This window comes from Vipera ursinii (genome assembly GCF_947247035.1).
Source record: "Vipera ursinii genome assembly, chromosome: 1".
NCBI lineage: Eukaryota > Metazoa > Chordata > Lepidosauria > Squamata > Viperidae > Vipera > Vipera ursinii.
In genome coordinates, this window is record NC_139512.1 from 123971164 (window position 1) to 123992048 (window position 20885).

General features: G+C 37.0%; 1 protein-coding gene across 7 annotated transcripts in view; it reads left to right on the forward strand.

Annotated features, from left to right (window-relative positions):
* The window catches only part of BIN1 (bridging integrator 1), a 132126-nt gene that overhangs the window by 57076 nt on the left and 54165 nt on the right, over positions 1–20885 (forward strand). For all 7 annotated transcript variants that reach the window (XM_083349860.1, XM_083349859.1, XM_083349861.1 and 4 more), the window contains exons 2-5: positions 1340–1420; positions 15584–15638; positions 17108–17202; positions 18558–18653. In XM_083349860.1, coding sequence (XP_083205986.1) covers positions 1340–1420; positions 15584–15638; positions 17108–17202; positions 18558–18653 — 327 coding nt within the window. The remainder of the gene's footprint in view (positions 1–1339; positions 1421–15583; positions 15639–17107; positions 17203–18557; positions 18654–20885) is intronic.

Here is a 20885-nt window from a genome sequence, read left to right on the forward strand (position 1 = left end):
TTTATTTCATTAACATGTATTGGTTTTTGGAATATACTGTATACAAAATAGATTATATGTTCATTTAACTAGTGCTTGTATCTGAGCAGTCATTCAAGATAATGTATAAAGCTATCACTCAGTGTATGGAGGGGAAGGGGGAGGCAATTAAAGTCAACAACAGACACTATGTCTACTATTGTTTGTGTCTGTGCAGTCATTCAAGGCAGCCAGGCAGCCAGCCCTGAGTTAGCTTTTGTAGGCCACCCGCCATGGCAGCAGCAGCAGCACACTTGACTCCATACAAAGAGCACTAATAAGAAATGGCTGATAAATGAAGTGTCTTGATTAAATTTTACTTTGCCTCAAATGGTGTGTGAACTGCATTGTTGAAAAGAGTCTCTCAATGCTAAGAGAGGCCTGGCTGATTGCCATAGTTATTCTGGTCCTTCCTGATGACAGAATCATGTCCCTATGACAGGAGTCTCCGGAGGCTATTTCTAGTCCCAGACAGAAATATATTCAATTCACATAAATCCAAGTGTGATAACTCTGTGCTCTGCATATGAACTCAATTCTTCTGTATTTCACAAAAGAACTATTTTGTAGGAAAAGATGCCCTGATACTTTTGCAGAGGGATCATGATTGCATTGCTTTCTATTCTTTTGACTTTTCAGTGCCTTTCTAACTAAATTTCAGCAAATAAATTTAATTTAAAACCTGTAGCCCGCACAGTTTTCCCTTTACGTTATAGACAGCAGAGATGAAGAGAAACTGATTGCCTTCCAGATGTTGCTAAATTAAAATTTCCAGCAATGTTCATTATCGGTCAGCGGACTGGCTCTTGAAAACAACATCTGAAAGGCCACGTGTTTTCTCCTATCATGAAATGTAGATGGATAAAATGGGTAGGTTCTGCCCCATTGCTCTTACTGGCTTTTTTTCTTTTCTTTTTACTTTAGCAGAAAATGAAGTTGGTTAAGAAAAATGCTAAACTCTCAGTTGAGTTTTGCACCAATCATTTTGAAAGGATGAGCTCATAAACACACTGAAGAGACCTCCCTCAAAAGCTGTGATGTTATCTTGTACTGAACTGGGACTTTGGATCATCTTCCCCTTGTTTTCATGTTGTAATGACTGTCCAGCCTGGTCAAAATCTTGAACTGGCCTCACCACTGACTGTAATTGGAGCATCTGCTCGATAGTTGAATAAACTGCACTTAACCTAAACTGCACTTCTTCCTACTTCCCATTCCTCCTTTTTAGGTTATTTTTGTTTAAAATAAACAAAAATATTGTTTTTTGTGTGGTTATGCAGTGGTAAACATTCTTTTGCTTCTTTTTTATGTGCTTTTATAGGTCCTCCAGAAACTTGGCAAAGCTGATGAAACAAAAGATGAGCAATTTGAACAGTGTGTGCAAAACTTTAACAAACAGCTGGTAAGTGAGTTTTAAGGATTCCTTCACTGATTGTTGAACACCACCCAGAGTCACTTTCCATGAGATGGGTGGCCATATAAATTTCATAAATAAATAAATGAATAAAATTTGCTCACTTATTCTTTTAATTTGTGATCTGTCTCTTTCCTTCCCTGATCTTAACTGGTATCAAACCAATGCCAGATGGTCAGGAATGGATTTGGGATACAATACTTAGGCTCCAGTCTGCTTCCTTTTGGTATAAAAGTTTCAAGGAGTATTTGGCAAAATTTTGAGACGTTGATTTATTGCTGCAACTATTCTTCCCTCCCTGTGAATAGCATGCAGTATTTAAAAATTGCAGATAGCCTCCTCTTTAACCTTTGTGTCTTTGATGATTTACTTAATTTGCAACAGAAGAAATAATTATCTTTCTTATTCTAGTTCTTCTTGTTAGAATATATTTGTCATCATAAAAATATAATTGAGCATTTTCTGCTCTGTAATTGCAAAAATGCATCATCTAAACATAAAATAGCATTGTTATGAGAGAGAGAAAAATGACAAAAGGTCAAACAAATTAATCCCCTCCCAAAACATGTGCACGGAACAGACTATATTCCATTCCATGGAGCATGTAAAAAACTTGGATTTAAAAAAATGCACGTAAAAAATGAAGGTAATGTCTTATTTTGTTATAATGTTTTTGTTTAATTGGGTTCTCTTCTTTATTATATAATTTAACTCATTTTAGAATGTATGTGGAGCATGTTTTAGGTCATATTGAATAATTAAAAGTAATTAAGTAATTACTTAATTAAGTAATTAAAATCACACACTTTTAAGCATAACTGTAACTATTAAATTGTTTTAAAAAGAGTAGTAAATGATCTATCAGGGCCTGCAAAATGCAAAGCCCATGGTCAGATGCCATATCCCCAAACACTAGTTGGTTCTGGATGTGTGCAGAAAATAAGTTTGGCAATTTTGAGCAAAAAATCTTTCTAGTTAGGTCGCCTTCTTGCTTAGTTCTAAATAACATATAAAGCAGTTCACTGAGTATGTGATGCAATTTTTGGAATCATGTGTTTTTAGTTATATTAATGCAATAAGTAGTTTCCCTTATAACATACTGAAACATCAAGCCATATTTAGGAGTTCATCGTGCTACTTTTTTGGATTATAAGCAGTGGTGAGCCAATTCACACCACTTCGGCAGAACCGGTAGCTAATTTTTTGTTGCCCAGGTCCAGAATGGACTTCCAGTAGTGGCATCCACACAGAAAACTGGTTGTTCACATATTTGAATCCCCCCTCTCATTATAAGCATAAGGTAGAAGTGTTCTTCAGTACCGTGTGACTAAGTGCTTCCATTAAAATAAGTTTAAGCACAAATTTGTAGGAGATGACCAGGCTGAGCCCGAGGGAGGGGCCAAACGCATCATCAGTCAGATCCCTGTGTGCCCACAAGAGATCTAAGTCCTTGGATTGCTTTCTATTTTTAACTCCCGCTAATTTCCCTTGACTATTAGTAGTTCAGATTCTTGTAGAGAGTGCTTTGCAAAAAATCTCTATAGTTATTTGAACTACCTGAATCTTCTGATTTCTCTGTTGCTTGACAAAATTCACAATACAGTAGCATGAGATGGCAGAGTGGGCAAATAATGTAATTCCAGTAAGCGTCCTACTACAGTGGTCATCCTGTAATAGCTAGCTGAAGAACTGCTTCGATCTAATTGAATAAGCAGTTATATGGTTGATTCATGGGCAACAATTTTGAAACATAACTTTTTATCATTGCCATAAATAAGGAAATATAACTCAGTTTTAATTACTCATAATAGATGAATGCTAGCAGTTCAAAAGCACATAAAAATGCAAGTAGAAGAATAGGGACCACTACGGTGGGAAGGTAACAGCGTTCCATGCGCCTTTGGCATCTAGTCATGCCGGCCACATGACTACGGAGACGTCCTCGGACAAGTGCTGGCTCTTCGGCTTTGAAACGGAGATGAGCAACGGCCCCTAGAGTTGGAAACGACTAGCATGCATGTGCGGGGGAACCTTTACCTTTACCTTACCTTTAATAGATGAAGCAGTAAATTGCACAGAATAATTTTAGGGAATGGAGGTAATTTTTGTAAGGGACCATAGCACCAAATGAAGAGATTATCTTAGTCTCCATATTGCATTTGTGATCTTAATTAAATTTCAGTGAAAAAACAGATGCAAGCAGTGCCAAACTATATACTTAAAGCAACATTTTTTTGGCCCTTTGTTTTGCTTTTGGAATTCATTATGAAACATATTTCACTTTGGAAATTCAGAATGTCTCTTAGCATTGGTACTGATTTCCTAGAAAAGCTTTTGTGCATAAAATTTATATATCTGTAATGCAAATTTTGTTTAAAACAACAACATTTCCTCCTTGTCAGCAAGGCGCCTAGGCCTGAGACTAAATTTTGACTGTCCAGATTCTTCACCCCATAATCAGGAACATGCTTACAGAAGTTCATAGACATAACACAGCTTTATTTAATACCAGATAAAAATAACTTATGTGCAGGTCTGCTTCTTGTTCCTTTATACAGGTAGTCCTCGACTTATGATCACAATTGAGCCCCAAATTTATGTTACTAAGTGAAACATTTGTTAAGTGAGTTTTGTTCCATTTGATGACATTTTTCCATTTTTCTTGCCCCTGTTGTTAAGTGAATCATTGCAGTTAAGTTAATAACACAGTTGTTAAGTGAATCTGACTTCCCCATTGACTTTGCTTGTCGGAAAGTCACAAAAGGTGATCACATGACCCTGGGACACTGCAACCGTCATAAATATGAACCAGTTGCCAAGCATCTGAATTTTGATCATGTGACCATGGGGATGCTTCAACCATCATAAGTGTGAAAAACCGTCATGTCACTCTTTTCAGTGATGTAATTTTGAACAGACACTAAATGAAAAGTTGTAAGTCGGGGATTACCTGAAACACAGAAATCCAAAGTTTGTGTGAGTATTTTGGCCCTCATTTTAAATTTTAATTTTTTTCTGCGTTTTCAAATCAACAGATAGTTGATCATAGCCTTTCTAGTTTGAGATTGGATGAGGCTTGCTTAGAGTTTACAAAACTGTTCTGTCTTGCCTGAGATTCAGATTCCCATCTTGCTAGTGTCAGCCTCAGCCTTTACGCAACATAATTTTACACTAACTTGAAAGGTTTTCAGAAAGCAGAATTCTTGAGGGTTTTAAACAGTCACATGTGCTTTCGTAAAGAAGTACACAATTTCTTCTCTTCCAATCATGGCATTCCGTGTTTTATAATTGGTTTCTACTTGATTAATAAGTTAGCACTTGGATTGGCATCATGGATTCCGATGACTTCCATTGCATTGTAAATACTTCCCATGGATCTCTCTCCGTGGATTTAAATAAAAATATCTCAAAAATCCCCTTCATGGATTACTGCCTTGTCGTGGCGAAGGGGCTTGCGTAATTCAATGAAGCTATGAGCTATGCCGTACAGGGCCACCCAAGATGGACAGGTCATAGCAGAGAGTTCTGACAAAATGTGATCCACTGGAGAAGGAAATGGCAACCCACTCCAGTATCTTTGCCATGAAAACCCTATGGACAGTACCAAAAGGCAAAAAGATATGACGCTGGAAGATGAGCCCCTCAGGTCATTGTACTACTGTACTACTGGGGAAGAGCAGAGGGCTAGTACTAGTAGTGCCAGAAAGAATGAGGCGACTGGGCCAAAGACAAAAGGACTCTCAGCTGTGGATGTGTCTGGTGGTGAAAGGAAAGTCCGATGCTGTAAAGATTTTTTCTCCATAGGAATGTAAGATCCATGAATCAAGGCAAGCTGGACATGGTCAAACAAGAGATGACAAGACTGAACATTGACATCTTAGGTATCAGTGAACTAAAATGGACAGGAATGGGTGAATTTAATTCAGATGACCATCAGATAAACTACTGTGGGCAAGAATCCCTCAGAAGAAATGGAGTAGCCTTTATAGTCAATAAAAGAGTAGGAAAAGCAATACTGGGATACAATCCTCAAAATGACAGAATGATCTCAGTTCGAATCCAAGGGAAACCATTCAATATCAAAGTAGTCCAAGTCTATGCCTCAACCACCAGTGCTGAAGAGGATGAATTTGACCGGTTCTATGAAGCCCTACAGCACCTTATAGAACTAACACCAAAAAATGATGTCCTTATCATCATGTGGGATTGGAATGCTAAAGTAGGAAGCCAAAAGATAAGCGGAATAACAGGCAAGTTTGGCCTTGGAGTACAAAATGAAGCAGGGCACAGGTTGATAGAATTTTGTCAAGAGAATACGATGGTCATAGCAAACACTCTTTTCCAACAACCCAAGAGACGGCTCTACACATGGACATCACCAGACGGTCAATACAGAAATCAGATTGACTATATGCTCTGCAGCCAAAGATGGAGAAGCTCTATACAGTCAGTAAAAACAAGACCAGGAGCTGACTGTGGCTCAGACCATGAGCTTCTCATTGCAGAGTTTAGGCTTAAATTGAAGAAAGTAGGGAAAAGCACTAGGCCACTCAGGTATGAATTAAATCATATTTATTTATTTATTTATTTATTTATTTATTTATTTATTTATTTATTTATTTATTTATTTATTTATTTATTTTATTAGATTTATATACTGCCCTTCTCCCAAAGGACTCAGGGCGGTGTACAGGGCAATTAAAACATGGCATACAAAGTTAAAAATAAATTAAATTAAATTTAGCCCCAAACCAAGTAAATCATTCTAAAATTTTAAATCCCAATCCCCAGTCAAGTCGGCAAGCTCGAATAACCAGGTTTTCAGGTCACGGCGAAAAGAGCGAAGGTCGGGAGCCATCCGGAGCTCAACAGGGAGCTGATTCCAGAGGGCAGGCACGCCCACAGAGAATGCTCTCCCCCTGGGGGCCGCCAGCTGGCACTCCCTGACCGACGGCACCCTGAGGAGGCCCTCTCTTTTGAATATACAGTAGAGGTGACAAATAGATTTAAGGAATTAGATCTGATAGACAGAATGCCTAAAGAACTATGGACAGAGGTTTGCAGAATTGTAGAACAGGTAGCAACCAAAACCATCCCAAAGAAAAAGAAATGCAAGAAAGCAAAATGGCTGTCTGAGGAAGCTTTGCAAATAGCTGAGGAAAGGAGGGAAGTGAAAGGCAAGGGAGAAAAAGAAAGATATGCCCAATTGAATAAGAATTCCAGAGAATAGCTAGAAGAGATAAGAATGCCTTCTTAAGTGAACAGTGCAAAGAAACAGAAGAAAACAATAGAATAGGGAGGACCAGAGATCTTTTCAAGAAAATTGGAGAGATGAAGGGAACGTTTAATGCAAAAATGTGCATGATAAAGGACCAAAATGGCAGGGACCTAACAAAGGCAGAAGAGATTAAGAAGAGGTGGCAAAATTACACAGAATTACTATACAAGAATGAGCTTAACGTCCCTGATAATCACAATGAGGTGGTCACTGACCTCGAGCCAGACATCCTAGAATGTGAAGTGAAGTGGGCCTTAGAAAAGCTGAGCAACAACAAAGCTAGTGGAGGTGACAGTATTCCAGCTGAGCTATTCAAAATCTTAAAAGATGATGCAGTAAAAGTGCTACACTCAATTTGCCAGCAAATTTGGAAAACTCAACAGTGGCCACAGGATTGGAAAAGATCAGTTTACATTCCAATTCCAAAGAAAGGCAGTACCAAAGAATGTTCAAACTATTGCACCATTGCATTCATTTCTCATGCTAGTAAAGTTATGCTTAAAATCCTACAAGCTAGACTCCAGCAGTATGTGGAACGAGAACTACCAGAAGTACAGGCAGGATTTTGAAAAGGCAGAGGAACTAGAGATCAAATTGCCAACATACGCTGGATCATGGAGAAAGTTAGAGAGTTCCAGAAAAACATCTACTTCTGCTTCATTGACTGTGCTAAAGCCTTTGATTCTGTGGATCATAACAAACTGTGGCAAGTTCTTAAAGAGATGGGTGTACCAGACCATCTTATTTGTCTCTTGAGAAACCTATATGTGGGCCAAGAAGCAACAGTGAGAACTGGACACGGAGTCCGGCAAGGCTGTATATTGTCGCCCTGCCTATTTAACTTATATGCAGAGCACATCATGAGAAAGGCAGGGCTAGATGAATCAAAAGTTAGAATTAAGATTGCTGGAAGAAATATCAACAACCTATGCAGATGATACCACTCTAATGGCAGAAAGTGAAGAAGAACTAAAGAGCCTCTTGTTGCGGGTGAAGAAAGAGAGTGCAGAACTTGGGTTGAAACTTAACATTAAGAAAACCAAGATCATGGCATCCAGCCCTCTCAATTCCTAGCAAATAGAGGGGGAAGAAATGGAGGTAGTGACAGATTTTATTTTCCTGGGCTCCAAGATCACTGCAGATGGGGACTGTAGCCAAGAAATTAAGATGCTTGCTCCTTGGGAGGAAAGCCATGGCAAATCTAGACAGCACACTAAAAAGCAGAGACATCACCCTGTCAACAAAAGTGCGTATAGTCAAGGCTATGGTTTTCCCAGTTGCAATGTATGGCAGTGAAAGTTGGACCATAAAAAAGGCTGAGCGCCAAAGAATTGAGGCCTTTGAACTGTGGTGCCGGAGAAGACTCCTGCGAGTCCCTTGGACTGCAAGGCGATCAAACCAGTCAGTCCTAGAGGAGATCAACCCTGACTGCTCTTTAGAAGGCCAGATCCTGAAGCTAAAACTCAAATACTTTGGCCACCTAATGAGAAGGAAGGACTCATTGGAGAAGAGCCTAATGCTGGGAAAGATTGAGGGCAATAGAAGAAAGGGATGACAGAGAATGAGGTGGCTGGATGGAGTCACTGAAGCAGTAGGTGTGAGCTTAAATGGACTCCAGAAGATGGTAGAGGATAGGAATGCCTGGAGGAACGTTGTCCATAGGGTCGCCATAGGTCGGACACGACTTCTCAGCTAACAACAACATCTTAAATATAAAATGAACAAAAACTTACAAGTTTACCAGCTAATATATAAAGTCAAATGATGCTGACAGTTTATATGAGCTTTTAGGGGAAAAAAACTTTGCAGTTTCTTTAAAAGTCAGTGTTCTTGGTTGGATTCTCGTGAGAATTCAGCATTCTTGCTCAGGATCATTTGAGATTAGGGTAAAATTGCTGAAATCTTACAGGATATCACAAGATCTATTTCCCCCCCCTCTGGGAAAAATGTTTGATGCCAGAAAAACAAAGTTTAACCTTGTGTAAGAATAAAACCCAAGGGGCAATATTGATTGAGTACAAAAAAATAACCTCTTAAAAAAAAGGCTTTGCAACTACAATCATGCAAGGCATACAGAATCATACAAATCCAATCATACCAAACAGAGTTGGTTTGTTTACATGTACTTGGGACAAACAGAATTTTCCTATGGAAGATCATTGGATATTTTAAAAGTAAACATAGCACGAGCATCTGGAAATTTATATTGTCTTGCTGGTTGCCCCAACAGAAGAAAGAATGGTGTGGTGACCAACCATTGTTACTGCAGCTTTGGATTTCCTGTTTACTACTAGCTAATCACTACTGCTCTCTGGGTAGACATGTGGGACCCTCTGGCTATAAGGCTTTTAGTTTTGTTGAGACTACCTCGTTCACTGTTCATTATCCTGTTCACTGCTTTGGTGTCATATTTGGGTCTGAGAAGCCACATTTGTGGTAGCTACAGGAAATATAAGTACTAAAGAAAGTTGATCTTAGGAAGCCAGAGACCTTTCTCTGTTTAAGCCGGAATCCCAGGAAGGATAGAAATGGAATCTAGGCATCTATTGAAGAATGGACCAATTGTTTGTTACGTTGCTGGGAAGACAAACAGACAGCTGTCTTTGCTTTGCCTTGAGCTAAGACCCTGTTTTTGTACAGTCAAGTGGGCACGAGGTCTGCTGTGAAATGGAAGGGATATAAAATTAGCTGTCTCGCTCATGCTATTACGCTGTTGACTTTTTCTTATTCCTGAATGGGAAGGGAATCTTGTTCTAAATACCTTGTATGTCCATTCAGAGATCTATGGGCATGCTTCCTTGCATCCTGCAAATGGCACCTCCCTGTTAGCTTAGAGGCTGACCTTGAAGCACGTCATGTAAACCAAACATGGGTTGACTTTTTTGGCAGAGGCTGACTTTCCGGTAATCTGAGGTACCTCTGCAGTTTGATGAACAGCACAACTGGAGCTAAGCAAAGTCTTTCTCCTTCGCTTGATCTGTCCTTTGCACACTTCTTCAGAATAACTTCTGCTTTCTTTTTGACCCGGTTAGATTAAAAGATAAGAAAATAAACACAAACTCAGGCAGGAGCATGCTCCTGTCCACTCATGCAAACATTTAAAAGGAAACACAACAACCCAGAACTATCAAAGCAACAATAGGGTTTCAATGTTTGCATTGTAAAACAGCTCTCAGATCTTTATTATGAAGAATAATGTTCATTTCCTGTTTAAAACAAAATAAAAATGGGTATTTATTCATTCAAAATAGTAGCGTTATTTTAGGGAATAGAAATATATATAAGGTATATGGAATGCTTTAAATGTTCAATACATATACAAACATAAGCTATGAATGTGCTTGGAAAGAAATCTTACTGTGTTGGCTAATATTTGCCTTGCTCATTGCACTTGCTGATTTAATAAGCAGATTCCCCCTCCACATTATTCCTTCAACAAATAGCTACATTTGGAACTGCTTAACTTCTTCAGTTGTAGTGGGAGTCGTTCTTGGTCTATTGACAGAGAACAGTTATGCTGTATTTTCAGAAATTCCCACTTCTGGAAATGCTGTCTGGGAAAATATTCACGTTAAGAATAATTCCCAATGAATTAGTTTCCCATATCTAGAAACTGCAATTAAGTACAGAGCCTTCTGCCCCAGACTGTGTCTATTTTGGCAAAGGAGGAGAAAAGAAAGAACAAAATGCTGTGAATGATCTTGCAAAGCACTTTCATGATAGTTAGGTTAATAGCCTAATGAATATTCTTATTTTGATGAGAATAACTTGTTTGTTCTCTCTGACAGTGTATTCTTTCTGTTCACTATAATTTATCTCCCATCTGTTTTATGGCATCCACCGAAGGTCTTTTAGGCCTAGAGAAATTACGAGCCTCAAATTCAGGAGAAATCTCAAAAAGCAAATTGTGAGCTGGACCTGAAATGTTCATCTGCCATATCTCTAAATGGCAAATGAAGTGTTGGTATTAAATACACCGCCTTATCTTTCCTGTTCCTTTCTGTTCTGTTAATAGCGTTAAGCATTTGATGAGGCTCAACGCTTAATGGATGCATAATGACAGAAAGATAGCCTTTCCTGCATTCTTATGGGCCTGGGTGTCAGAGAGAAGCCCAGCTGTTCCTGATCTGTCACGCTAAGAAGTCAATCCCCCACATATTCCTAAGCTTGGAGAATAAGCTTAGCTTGTGGTTATATGTATATTATACCCAACACCCACCCTCCCCAAGTATGGCTATATATACGGACAATAAAAGCCATACGTTTTGGCCATCATGAACATTTCACAGTATGTTCTGGCCTGCGTCTCGTGTTTAGGATGGCTTCTTAAGATAGTAGGAGTCAAGTGTCAGCAATTACATGTCTGGTAACAACTGAATCTGATGCTTTGTTGAATTTCGAATGCTTTTGTAGGTAGCAATTGTTTGTCCAAGTGGAAACATGTATATTATTCAAACATTTGCAAACACTTACAAACCACCATTATTAAGACCAAAGAACACTTACTATGGCATCCTATTTCCTATGATGACCAATCAGATGATTAGAAAAAGGGTACATGTAGTAGCGCAGTAGGACTCTTCTGTTCGTGTTTCCTGATATTTGGAGGTATTCTAATTTTAGTGATGATACTAATCATGATACCCATGATTAGTAGTATATGTAGACACTTTCTTTGTTCTTTGTCAGCTTAATTTGCATGATAGTTTCCTGTGGTAATAAATTCCATAATTTGATGTACTATTTGAAGTACAAAGTGCTTCATTTTATATTTCTTTAGGTCCCATCATACAGCTTCATTAAGTTACCCTGGATTTTATGAGGGAAGGGGGAAAATTTCTATCAGTCACTTTCTCTACAATAGGCAAAATTCTGGGTATCTCTCTCATGACCCCTTTTATTTACCTATAATGCCATCTCTTGTCTCATTATTGCATTAGAGCTGATGTATTAGCCTTAGCTAGTAAAAGTGCTTCATCTTATGGTGGATACTTCTCCTAACAAAGATAGAATTAGAATATTTCCTATCTATCTATCTATCTATCTATCATCTATCTATCTATCTATCTATCTATCTATCTATCTATCTATCTATTTTATTTGACTTATATACCGCTGTATTCCCATAGGACTCAGGGCGGTTTACAGGGCAATTAAAACCATACAATACAAAAGTTAAAATAAATTTAAAACAATTAATTAAATTTAAAGCCCAAAAGTTAAAAATTAAAACTTTAAAACCCAGTTAAACACCCCTCAGTCTAGGCCAGACAGCTCAAAGAGCCAAGTTTTTAGGTCCCGGCGAAATGAGCAGAGGTCGGAGGCAGTCCTGAGTTCCATAGGAAGTTGGTTCCAAAGGGCAGGCGCACCCACAGAGAAGGCCCTCCCTCTGGGAGTCACCCGCCGGCAATCCTTCACCAGCGGTACCCTAAGAAGGCCCTCCCTGTGGGAGCGCACAGGACGATGGGGAGTTGATGCCGGCAGCAGGTGTTCCCTCAGATAATCCGGCCCCAAGCCATTTAGGGCTTTATAGGTCATCACCAGCACCTTGAATCTCACCCGGAGGGCAACTGGAAGCCAATGCAGCTTGTGGAGAAGAGGTGTTACACGGGAGTATTGGGGGACTCCCATCACAACTCGCGCGGCTGCATTCTGTACCAGCTGAAGCCTCCGAGTGGTCCTCAAGGACCATCTATGGGCTTTTAAGTGTACCATAATGATGCCAAAAAAGATTAAACATGATCGCCCATCTGAGTTCTGTTTCTTGGTCTGCAATTAGTGTCTAGCCACTTTTTCAGCATTACAACTGGCATATTGTTACAGTGTTGATGGCCTCCATGACTTTCATCAATAATTTTGGCTGGGATGCTTCTCCAAAACAGGCAAAAACGAAGGAAAGGCACATATTTTAGAGTTCAGCAACTTTAAAATTGAAAATATTTCAACATGGCTCCAGTCAGGAGTATGGTGCTTTTTGTGGTTAGGACGCTTGGTTGAAGGTTAGCAACCCCGCATTTGAGACCGGAATGCTGCACTGGGGCAGGGTGAGCTCTTGTCCTTCGCTCCAGCTCCTGCTAGGGACATGATAGGAGCCTCCAACACTGCAATCCTTACAAGGCAGAAGCTCCTCGATGCTTCTGACACGAGTGCAAAAAAGCAATTGAGTTATTTTTAAAATTCTAATTGGCCTCAGAGTTAAGTACTGTGTTTATCTCATTCTTTTGCCAAATATTTATTTCTCTATCCCTAGATAATTAAATGAAAGCCTATTATTATTATTATTATTCCCTATTGCTGCAACATTTCTGGAACTGTTGCATTTCTAATAAATTATTTTGGGAGCTGGCATTGGCACCTATGGTGATTACTGTATGTGGAAGAATCTGTTTCTATTCATTTTTTTGTTGACATTATGGTCTCGTTGACATAAAGGGCAGCACAGCCTACCGCCCCATTCTCTTTCCTTCTAGAGAGCTCATACAGAAAGAATTTGTAATTGATAGTTTCTAAAGATAAGCTAAAAATTGAGGGGGGGGGGAAAGATTATCCCACTGATTTCTTAAGGGTTTTCAGTACAAGTGAATGCAGAGTCAACATCAGCAGCAGAATTGGTGCCTATCTGAACGTATCAGAAACGTATACGGTACTTTTAAGTCTTGGATAATTGGAACTCTTATTATAGCTTTTTTATTTTAAAAACACAAGATAAGTACGAAGACATAAACACTTTTAGAGTAAGAGCAAGGAGGACCATGACAGGAAACATGTATTCATCTGGTACCTCCTGAAACAGATGTTGTATAACCTTCCTCTCTTTAAACTCTCCCCTTTTATGAAGATAAAAGGAAAGGCGAAAGGCAGTCTTTTGTATAAGCAGATGCTGCTGGATAGATTTTTCTTTTTCTTGTTGCCCTTGTCCTTCCTTTTGAAAAACCACAGCTGCTGTTCCCATGGCCATAGACATTCCATCCAGCTTTTGTTGATGTTAGGCGGGAAGGGATACCCATTATGTGACCACTTCTCTTCTTTTGTATTGTCTTGGAAGATGCACACTTTAAGGACTAAATTATCCCATATGCAGAAAAATTGCATACGGTAATTGGAATTATGCTAGGGATAATTGTTTGGGACTTTTGAGTATTTAAATGTTAAATGGAGGATCAGGCCAAAAATGACTTACATCCCAGTTGCAATTAAGAGGTTCTTCCTTGACTATCAACCCTTGATGGGGAAACCATGTTCAAAACAATGAGATTGCAATTTTTAAAAGCCTTGATCTCAAGAAGAAAAGTGCTTTGCTGAGCTGATGTATGGAGATAGGGAACCTGGAGATTCCCGCTTTATTCCAGCTGCAAACAGCTGTAAAAATTAGGTCGCCCAACTCCAACTTTGGTCATTAGATTGAGACAAATTTTTCATTCAAAATGAAAAGTTGTCTTTAGCAATATTAATGTGAAATATCCTTTGAATGTCTTCATATTTGCTAAATAGATTGTGGATGTTTGACAGCTTACAATATTTTATTTTTAAATTATTTCTTACAAATGATAGTTATTTATTATTCTTTAGTGTTTTTAACTAGTAAATTCTATACCCATAATTGTACTTAGTAACTGACACTGTTTGATGGATGGTGTTAGTGCTCAGTAATTCAGAATATCAATTATGATGTTATGTAATTCCAGGATAGCGTTACAATTTTTATCTTATGCAATCTTTGATAAACATCAAATCCAAAAATAAAAAGGGATTTCGTGAATCTAGAGCTCCAGTCCTGAATATAATTACTTGGAATTAAGTAACAACTCAGTAGACAATTGTAAAATGGCAGTTTGAAATATTCATCTTTTGAGACAAAAGTTCCTATTCTAAACATACTTCTATTATTTTAATTTAAATATTAAAGTTTTGAATATTTCAGAAAATTATTTGTTGGAATGCTGCTTTATTGAAATGAGAGATAAAAGAAAAGCTATTGTGACTCCGTTGCACAAGAATGTTGACTTATTGGCCTAAACTTTCTTAGCAAGTCCCAATTCCACAACCTAATTAGTTGAGATTATGTTTTGCTATCGAATTATTTACTCATTTAAAATTTTTGTTTACTTGTCCACTGAACTTTCCAAAGCAGCTAAAAATAATCAGTATAGGGCAGATGTCAATAAAAGAATATAAATAACAGACAAAATCAATAAATTAGTAGATAATATAATAAAGGGAGAAACAGAATTCAAAATACGGTATTTTAAAGCTTTTCAAATTTGTAGCTGAGTTGTGGTGACCCTTTTTTATTTTTTAGAATAGATTATTTCTACTTTACACATGTAATCTATTCTAAATTGTACCAAATTATATTGTGTGTGCTTAATTCAAGGGGTTGGTAAAGCTTTAAATAAAAAATAGCAATGTACAGCTTAACCCACAGGTCAACATACAACTACAATTGTGACCACAATTCCTGTTGCTAAATCTGAGGTAGAGTATATATAGATATAAGCAATATGGAATTATATAAAGTACTGAAGGGGATCATTTAACTGATTATATTAAAAGTGGTTTTTTGAATAAATAAATAAAAGCAATAGTTAATTGAGGGCCTGAAGGAAATTAATGTGGCTTTCTAGAGATAAATGTTCTACAAAGAAGATGCTATATCTAAAAAGACAAATGTCTGCTAATTTGGGGAGTTCCCTCTACAGCTAATCTTATAAATCTTATAAACTGGACAGGTTCTTTCAAAAAGCAATATTCTAACCTTTCTTTTTAGGATTTTAAAGATGAAAAGCAACAGTGGAACTTGATATCAAAACCAAACTATTGTGACCTGTTATTGCAATAGCTCACTCACTATTTCTATTCACTATTTTTTTTAGTCAGAAGGATCCAAGCTACAGAAGGATCTTCGGACCTACCTGACTTCAATTAAAGGTAATACTTGGAATAATAGTCCTATTGCTTTGCATGATCTTCTGTAGAGTAAATTCCAGAAGCCATTACTAAATCTTATCTTACCTGGTTTTGTCTATTGGTGCTAGGCAGTACTATTTGCATTACTCTAGAAAGCTATAATTATGGAACTAAGTAGTTGCTGGAATTTTATGGTGGCCAAGAAAATTTGGGACATGGGCAAATGTTATTTATTTGACATGGAAATGTTTCCTAGAGATGTGCTACAGATAGACTCTAGTAATATTTTATAAATGCTTCAAGCTCTGTCTTGACTAGGCTAGTAAGAGGATAATAGAGAGTGGGGGAAGATGCTGTCATGGCTCCTGGCATAATATTAGATCCCATGATGTTTAAAAAAATAAAGGGCACCAGACTTGGAAGCTTGGAAATTTGGAGTTATTCATTTGCTTAATAACAAGTAAATGACATGTGTTATAATTTTCAGATTCCAGGAAGCAGGAGAGATAAACAGTTACAATGTAAATCTCCTCTTTCTGATGGGATCCTGTCCCTTCCTTTTAATTTGGTTCTTACTACTTTAAAAAAGCTCTGCAAAACATGGCCCAGACTAATTATATCAATAGATACCAGTTCTTATTTTAATATTTCAGTATAATGTTGAAGAACAAATAGAAAGAGTAATATATGTATATTACTATATTATTATTATATTAAATATTATTATAGTGTATATTATTATATTTTATATTATTACATTATATTATAAATTAAATTATTTACACACACATGTATAGGGGTGTGTGTGTGTTTGTGTGTGTGTGTGTGTGTGTGTGTATCTAGCTATATAAGTGGGTTTCTCTAACCACCGATTACCGCTCTGATGATGTTAACAGAGGATTGATGAAAGCTAAGTTATAGTTATTAAAAAGATTTTTCTATCCTGGAGTTCATTGGCTCTATTGTATTTTAATGAATATACCTGGGATTCAAGTTTTTAAGATTAGATAGATAGATAGATAGATAGATAGATAGATAGATAGATAGATAGATAGATAGATAGATAGATAGATAGATGTAGATATAGATAGATATAGATATAGCTATAGATAGATAGATATAGCTATAGATATAGATAGATAGATATAGCTATAGATATAGATACATACATACATTTATATATATATCAGCCAAATATTTGAAACTCTTCTTAAATTATACTATGTTCAGAAATAAGAAATTAGCCATTTAAAAAAGGAACTTGGTTTCATTTGTTAATTAAAGAAAGAAATTAAAGAAAGAATGTTAAACCACAAGGGAATTAATGTGTGTAACCATTTTTTTTGTTCATCTTTTTTTTCTTGTTGGGAAAGAAATATGAATATTATCAAGTCCTTTATAAGTGAGCAAGCTGTTTGTTTGGGTTTTTCTTAGGGTATGGGGTGAATAATTATTTGGGTACTATTATGTCATTCTTTTCTATTTCAAAGCAATGCATGAAGCTTCCAAGAAACTTACAGAGTGTTTGCAAGAAGTATATGAACCTGATTGGCCAGGAAGAGATGAAAGTAACAAAATAGGAGAGGTGAGCTTTGGATTTCTCACACATTAGCGTGATGGATGTATTGTGATTCAGATTTATGGAGGCAGCAAGTGTTAATACTATAGTTTAGTATTACAGAAATGAATGTGCTTATATCTTAGACTAATATATTCTGTTCTCTGATACTTCCACAAGAGAAAAGAAGAGAAGCCATCACTTCCTCTTGATAATTTCTCAATTTGTTTACTAAGTGTTAATTTAATAATAATAATAATAATAATAATAATAATAATAATAATAATAATAATAATAAAAAAATAAAAAGATGCCATGGTCATATGCCATGATTTAATCCTGCTTTGTTTTAATGAACCATGGTTTGAATTAACCACAGCTTGTATTTGTTGTGTAGAATAAACTTTTGGGCTAGAAGATGGTGTTTCCAATCTCCTTCTTGTGCCTGTAGTAGCAAAGCAGGAATAGGGAGTATTCAGGCAAAAATCCTGAGCTGACTATTTCTTACTATGCTTATCTATTGTTTTACATCATGCACAAATTGTGCCAGTGTGTTCTATGATACAACAATATCCTTTTTCCAATACCAAAAATTCCACATAAGAACAAGAGGCAAATAGCTTATCTCTTACATTCACAGCCGGCCACTATGAAACCATTCGGGGGGGGAACTGTACTGATCTCGAGTGTCTGCAAATAATATTTTCCAACTTAACATGAACATGGGGCACTTGCTGATGTTGTAGCTGCTTAGAGAAAAGCAACAGTGAATTGATGGAACCCATATATCTCATAAAGACCAAACTACTGTACATCAGAGATAGAAAAAAAGGCATAGAAATATTTGTCATATAGCAAATATTCCAAGTAAATTTTTTATTCATGGCCAGTTGAAATTCAACAGTCAGAACTATCCTTATTGTACAAAACAGGGGTCCCCAATCTCCGGTGCTGATCCATGGCCTATTAGGAACTGAGCCACACAGCTGGCCATGAGTGGCAGGTGAATGAATGAAATTGAAACCATCTCTCCTGGTCCTTGAAAAAATTGTCTTCCACGATACCAGTCCCTGATTCCAAAAAGGTTGGAATAGAAGATGCACAAAACTAGTATCTTTGTCCAACACTTTTAAATAATTATAGCTTTTAAAATTGTCTAGAAAACAAAGGCATGACAGTTTTAGGAACAGATCCTAATGGCATTACACATATGCATACTAAAAAAGGAAGCCTCAAACATGATTTGTCTTATGAATTCACTTACTAGTACTAGGGATGAAATGTATCTCACTGTTATTGTACTTTTGCTCACATGGATAAACTTGAACTGCATAATGCACAGATAACCCAACTCTTCCCACATTACTCTTATTCTGTTCCAGAATAATGACTTGCTTTGGACAGACTTCCATCAGAAACTGGTAGATCAGGCATTGCTGACTATGGACACCTATCTTGGCCAGTTCCCAGACATAAAGGTATGGGGGTTTCATAAAGTTTTGGTCTACTTTAATTTCCTTTTGGAAGGTGAAAGCCACATTAGCAGTGAAACAAATGAAGGAGTGTTTCAAAAGACATTAATAAATGTGGGGCCACCCAGTATAATAGATACTCCCTTCTTACATTTTTATCTTTATGAGCATGGGAGAGCTTGAGGATTTTTAAGTAAAATATTCTTGCATTTGTGTATACCTTCTTATTCCATTTTAAAAGGCCTTTTAAAACTAATATTCATACCAAAATGTGCAATCCAGAATTAAGTATTTATAATAGCATTTCAGGTGGGGGCTGAGACACTGAGCAGCCAGCTAACTGTTGGAGGCCTTCCTCCATACACAGTACTCAGTTGACCAGATGCTACTTACTGATTTAGCTCTGACACCCTTGGCCATTGATAGGGTGTCAGCTGTTTGTTGGAAATGGGCTCAGGCTGATGAGTGTAGGGAGGCTGCATAGTCCACTGAGAGGACTTCCATTGACCAGCAGTGGTTTCTAGACTCATACTTCCAAAATCACTAATTTAAGGAATTCTACACTCTCTGCCAGATATTTATTTTGGGGAAAATGTATATATGGATTGGTGCATTAGGCTCACATTTTGTTCTTCAACCTCTTTGTAATAAACATACCTGATATATAGAATTTCACAAAATCCTTCATATTCTCTTAGATGCGACTTACCAGAGTGGCTTATAATGATAATATAATTTATATTCTGCATTCGACTAGCATTCAAGAATTTATAATGTGAACAAAAATACATTCATGATAGTCAAATGATAAAATAGAAAGCTGACAATAATTAAACTCTCACTAGAGCTGAAATAGAAATATGTAAAAAAAAATCAAGATTACTGATTTATATTTATATAAATATATTTATATTTATCTCTATGTGATTGTTAAGAGTCAACAATAACATAACCAATTTAATAATAGTAAACCTGATGGCGAAACCTATACATTATAGTATCGAAAACAGTTTTTGTTCTAGATGAAATAGAGTAATTGAAGTAGCTTGATTTGATTTGAAATATAAAACTTAATGAAATCATATAATATAGGTCACATCAGAAACCATTGTTCAAAAAAATCTGCTTTGTTCTGAGTGGATCGTAAGTACTGTTGGGCTGCCCATTCTTATCATGCACACATACTTTCTTTCTTATAGTTCCTTGCTTTCATTTTTTCAGTAATATATTTCTGAAAACTGAAGTTTGTTCAGCATGGTATCTATATTAGTCTTTCTTTCCTGTTTCATTTCTCAAAGCAAAAATGCATCAGGAACAACAAGGTCTCCTTTTAGTGCTGTTTTACTGCTATCGCTCTAGGAACAATAAAACAACATTCAGAGTGTGCAAAATGTTCATTCTGTAGCAAAACAACTGAAGATGCAAATACAGAATATGTTATGTGTTTATCACAATAATTTTAGCGACTCCGTTTCTTTCAGATTTTTTTTTATTGAAAAGTTTTAAAATACAGTTTTCCTTTAAAAAACCCCCCTTCCCCTGTCCTCCTCCCCCCCTACCTCCCCCCTCCCCCTCTCCCTCCCCCCCCTAGCTCCCCCCTCCCTCCCTCCCTCCCCCCTACTTCCCCCCCTCCCCCCTGACTTCCCAGAGCTAAATACAAGGTATATATCTAAAAAAAAAACAATCATAAACAATCATATACTAACAACTATAAACTCTAAAATCCATCACTCTCTAGCTTATATAAGATAAACCAATCCTTAATAATATCAAATATATATATAAAACTAAGATAAAAAGAAAACTAGCGTCATTAAAGAGATGACACAGAATGACATAGAAAGTAATTTTGAAAAGCACAGAGACATCTATGTTTTAAGTTGAGGTACTTTAGAAGAGAGACATACTTGAGTGAAAGTATTGAGGCACTAGGATTAGTGTTTTGTTATGGGGAAATGGGAAAGCTGTAAGACGAAGTTGTACAGTATAAAGTCACTGTATTTCACTTCAACCTCTCTCAGAAGGTTACTCTGAAGATAAAAATACAATAATGTGGTACTCCACCTTCTACTCAGCCAGCTAGTACTCCATCCAACTAACTGCTAGAAGGAAAAACTCCAACTCTCTCCTTTCATTTCCATTGACACATTTGCCAATTGCTGTGTGTGTGTGTATGTGTGTATGTGCATCAGAAATTTCAGCATATACACTGGGAGAAAAGTTGAAATAATCTACATT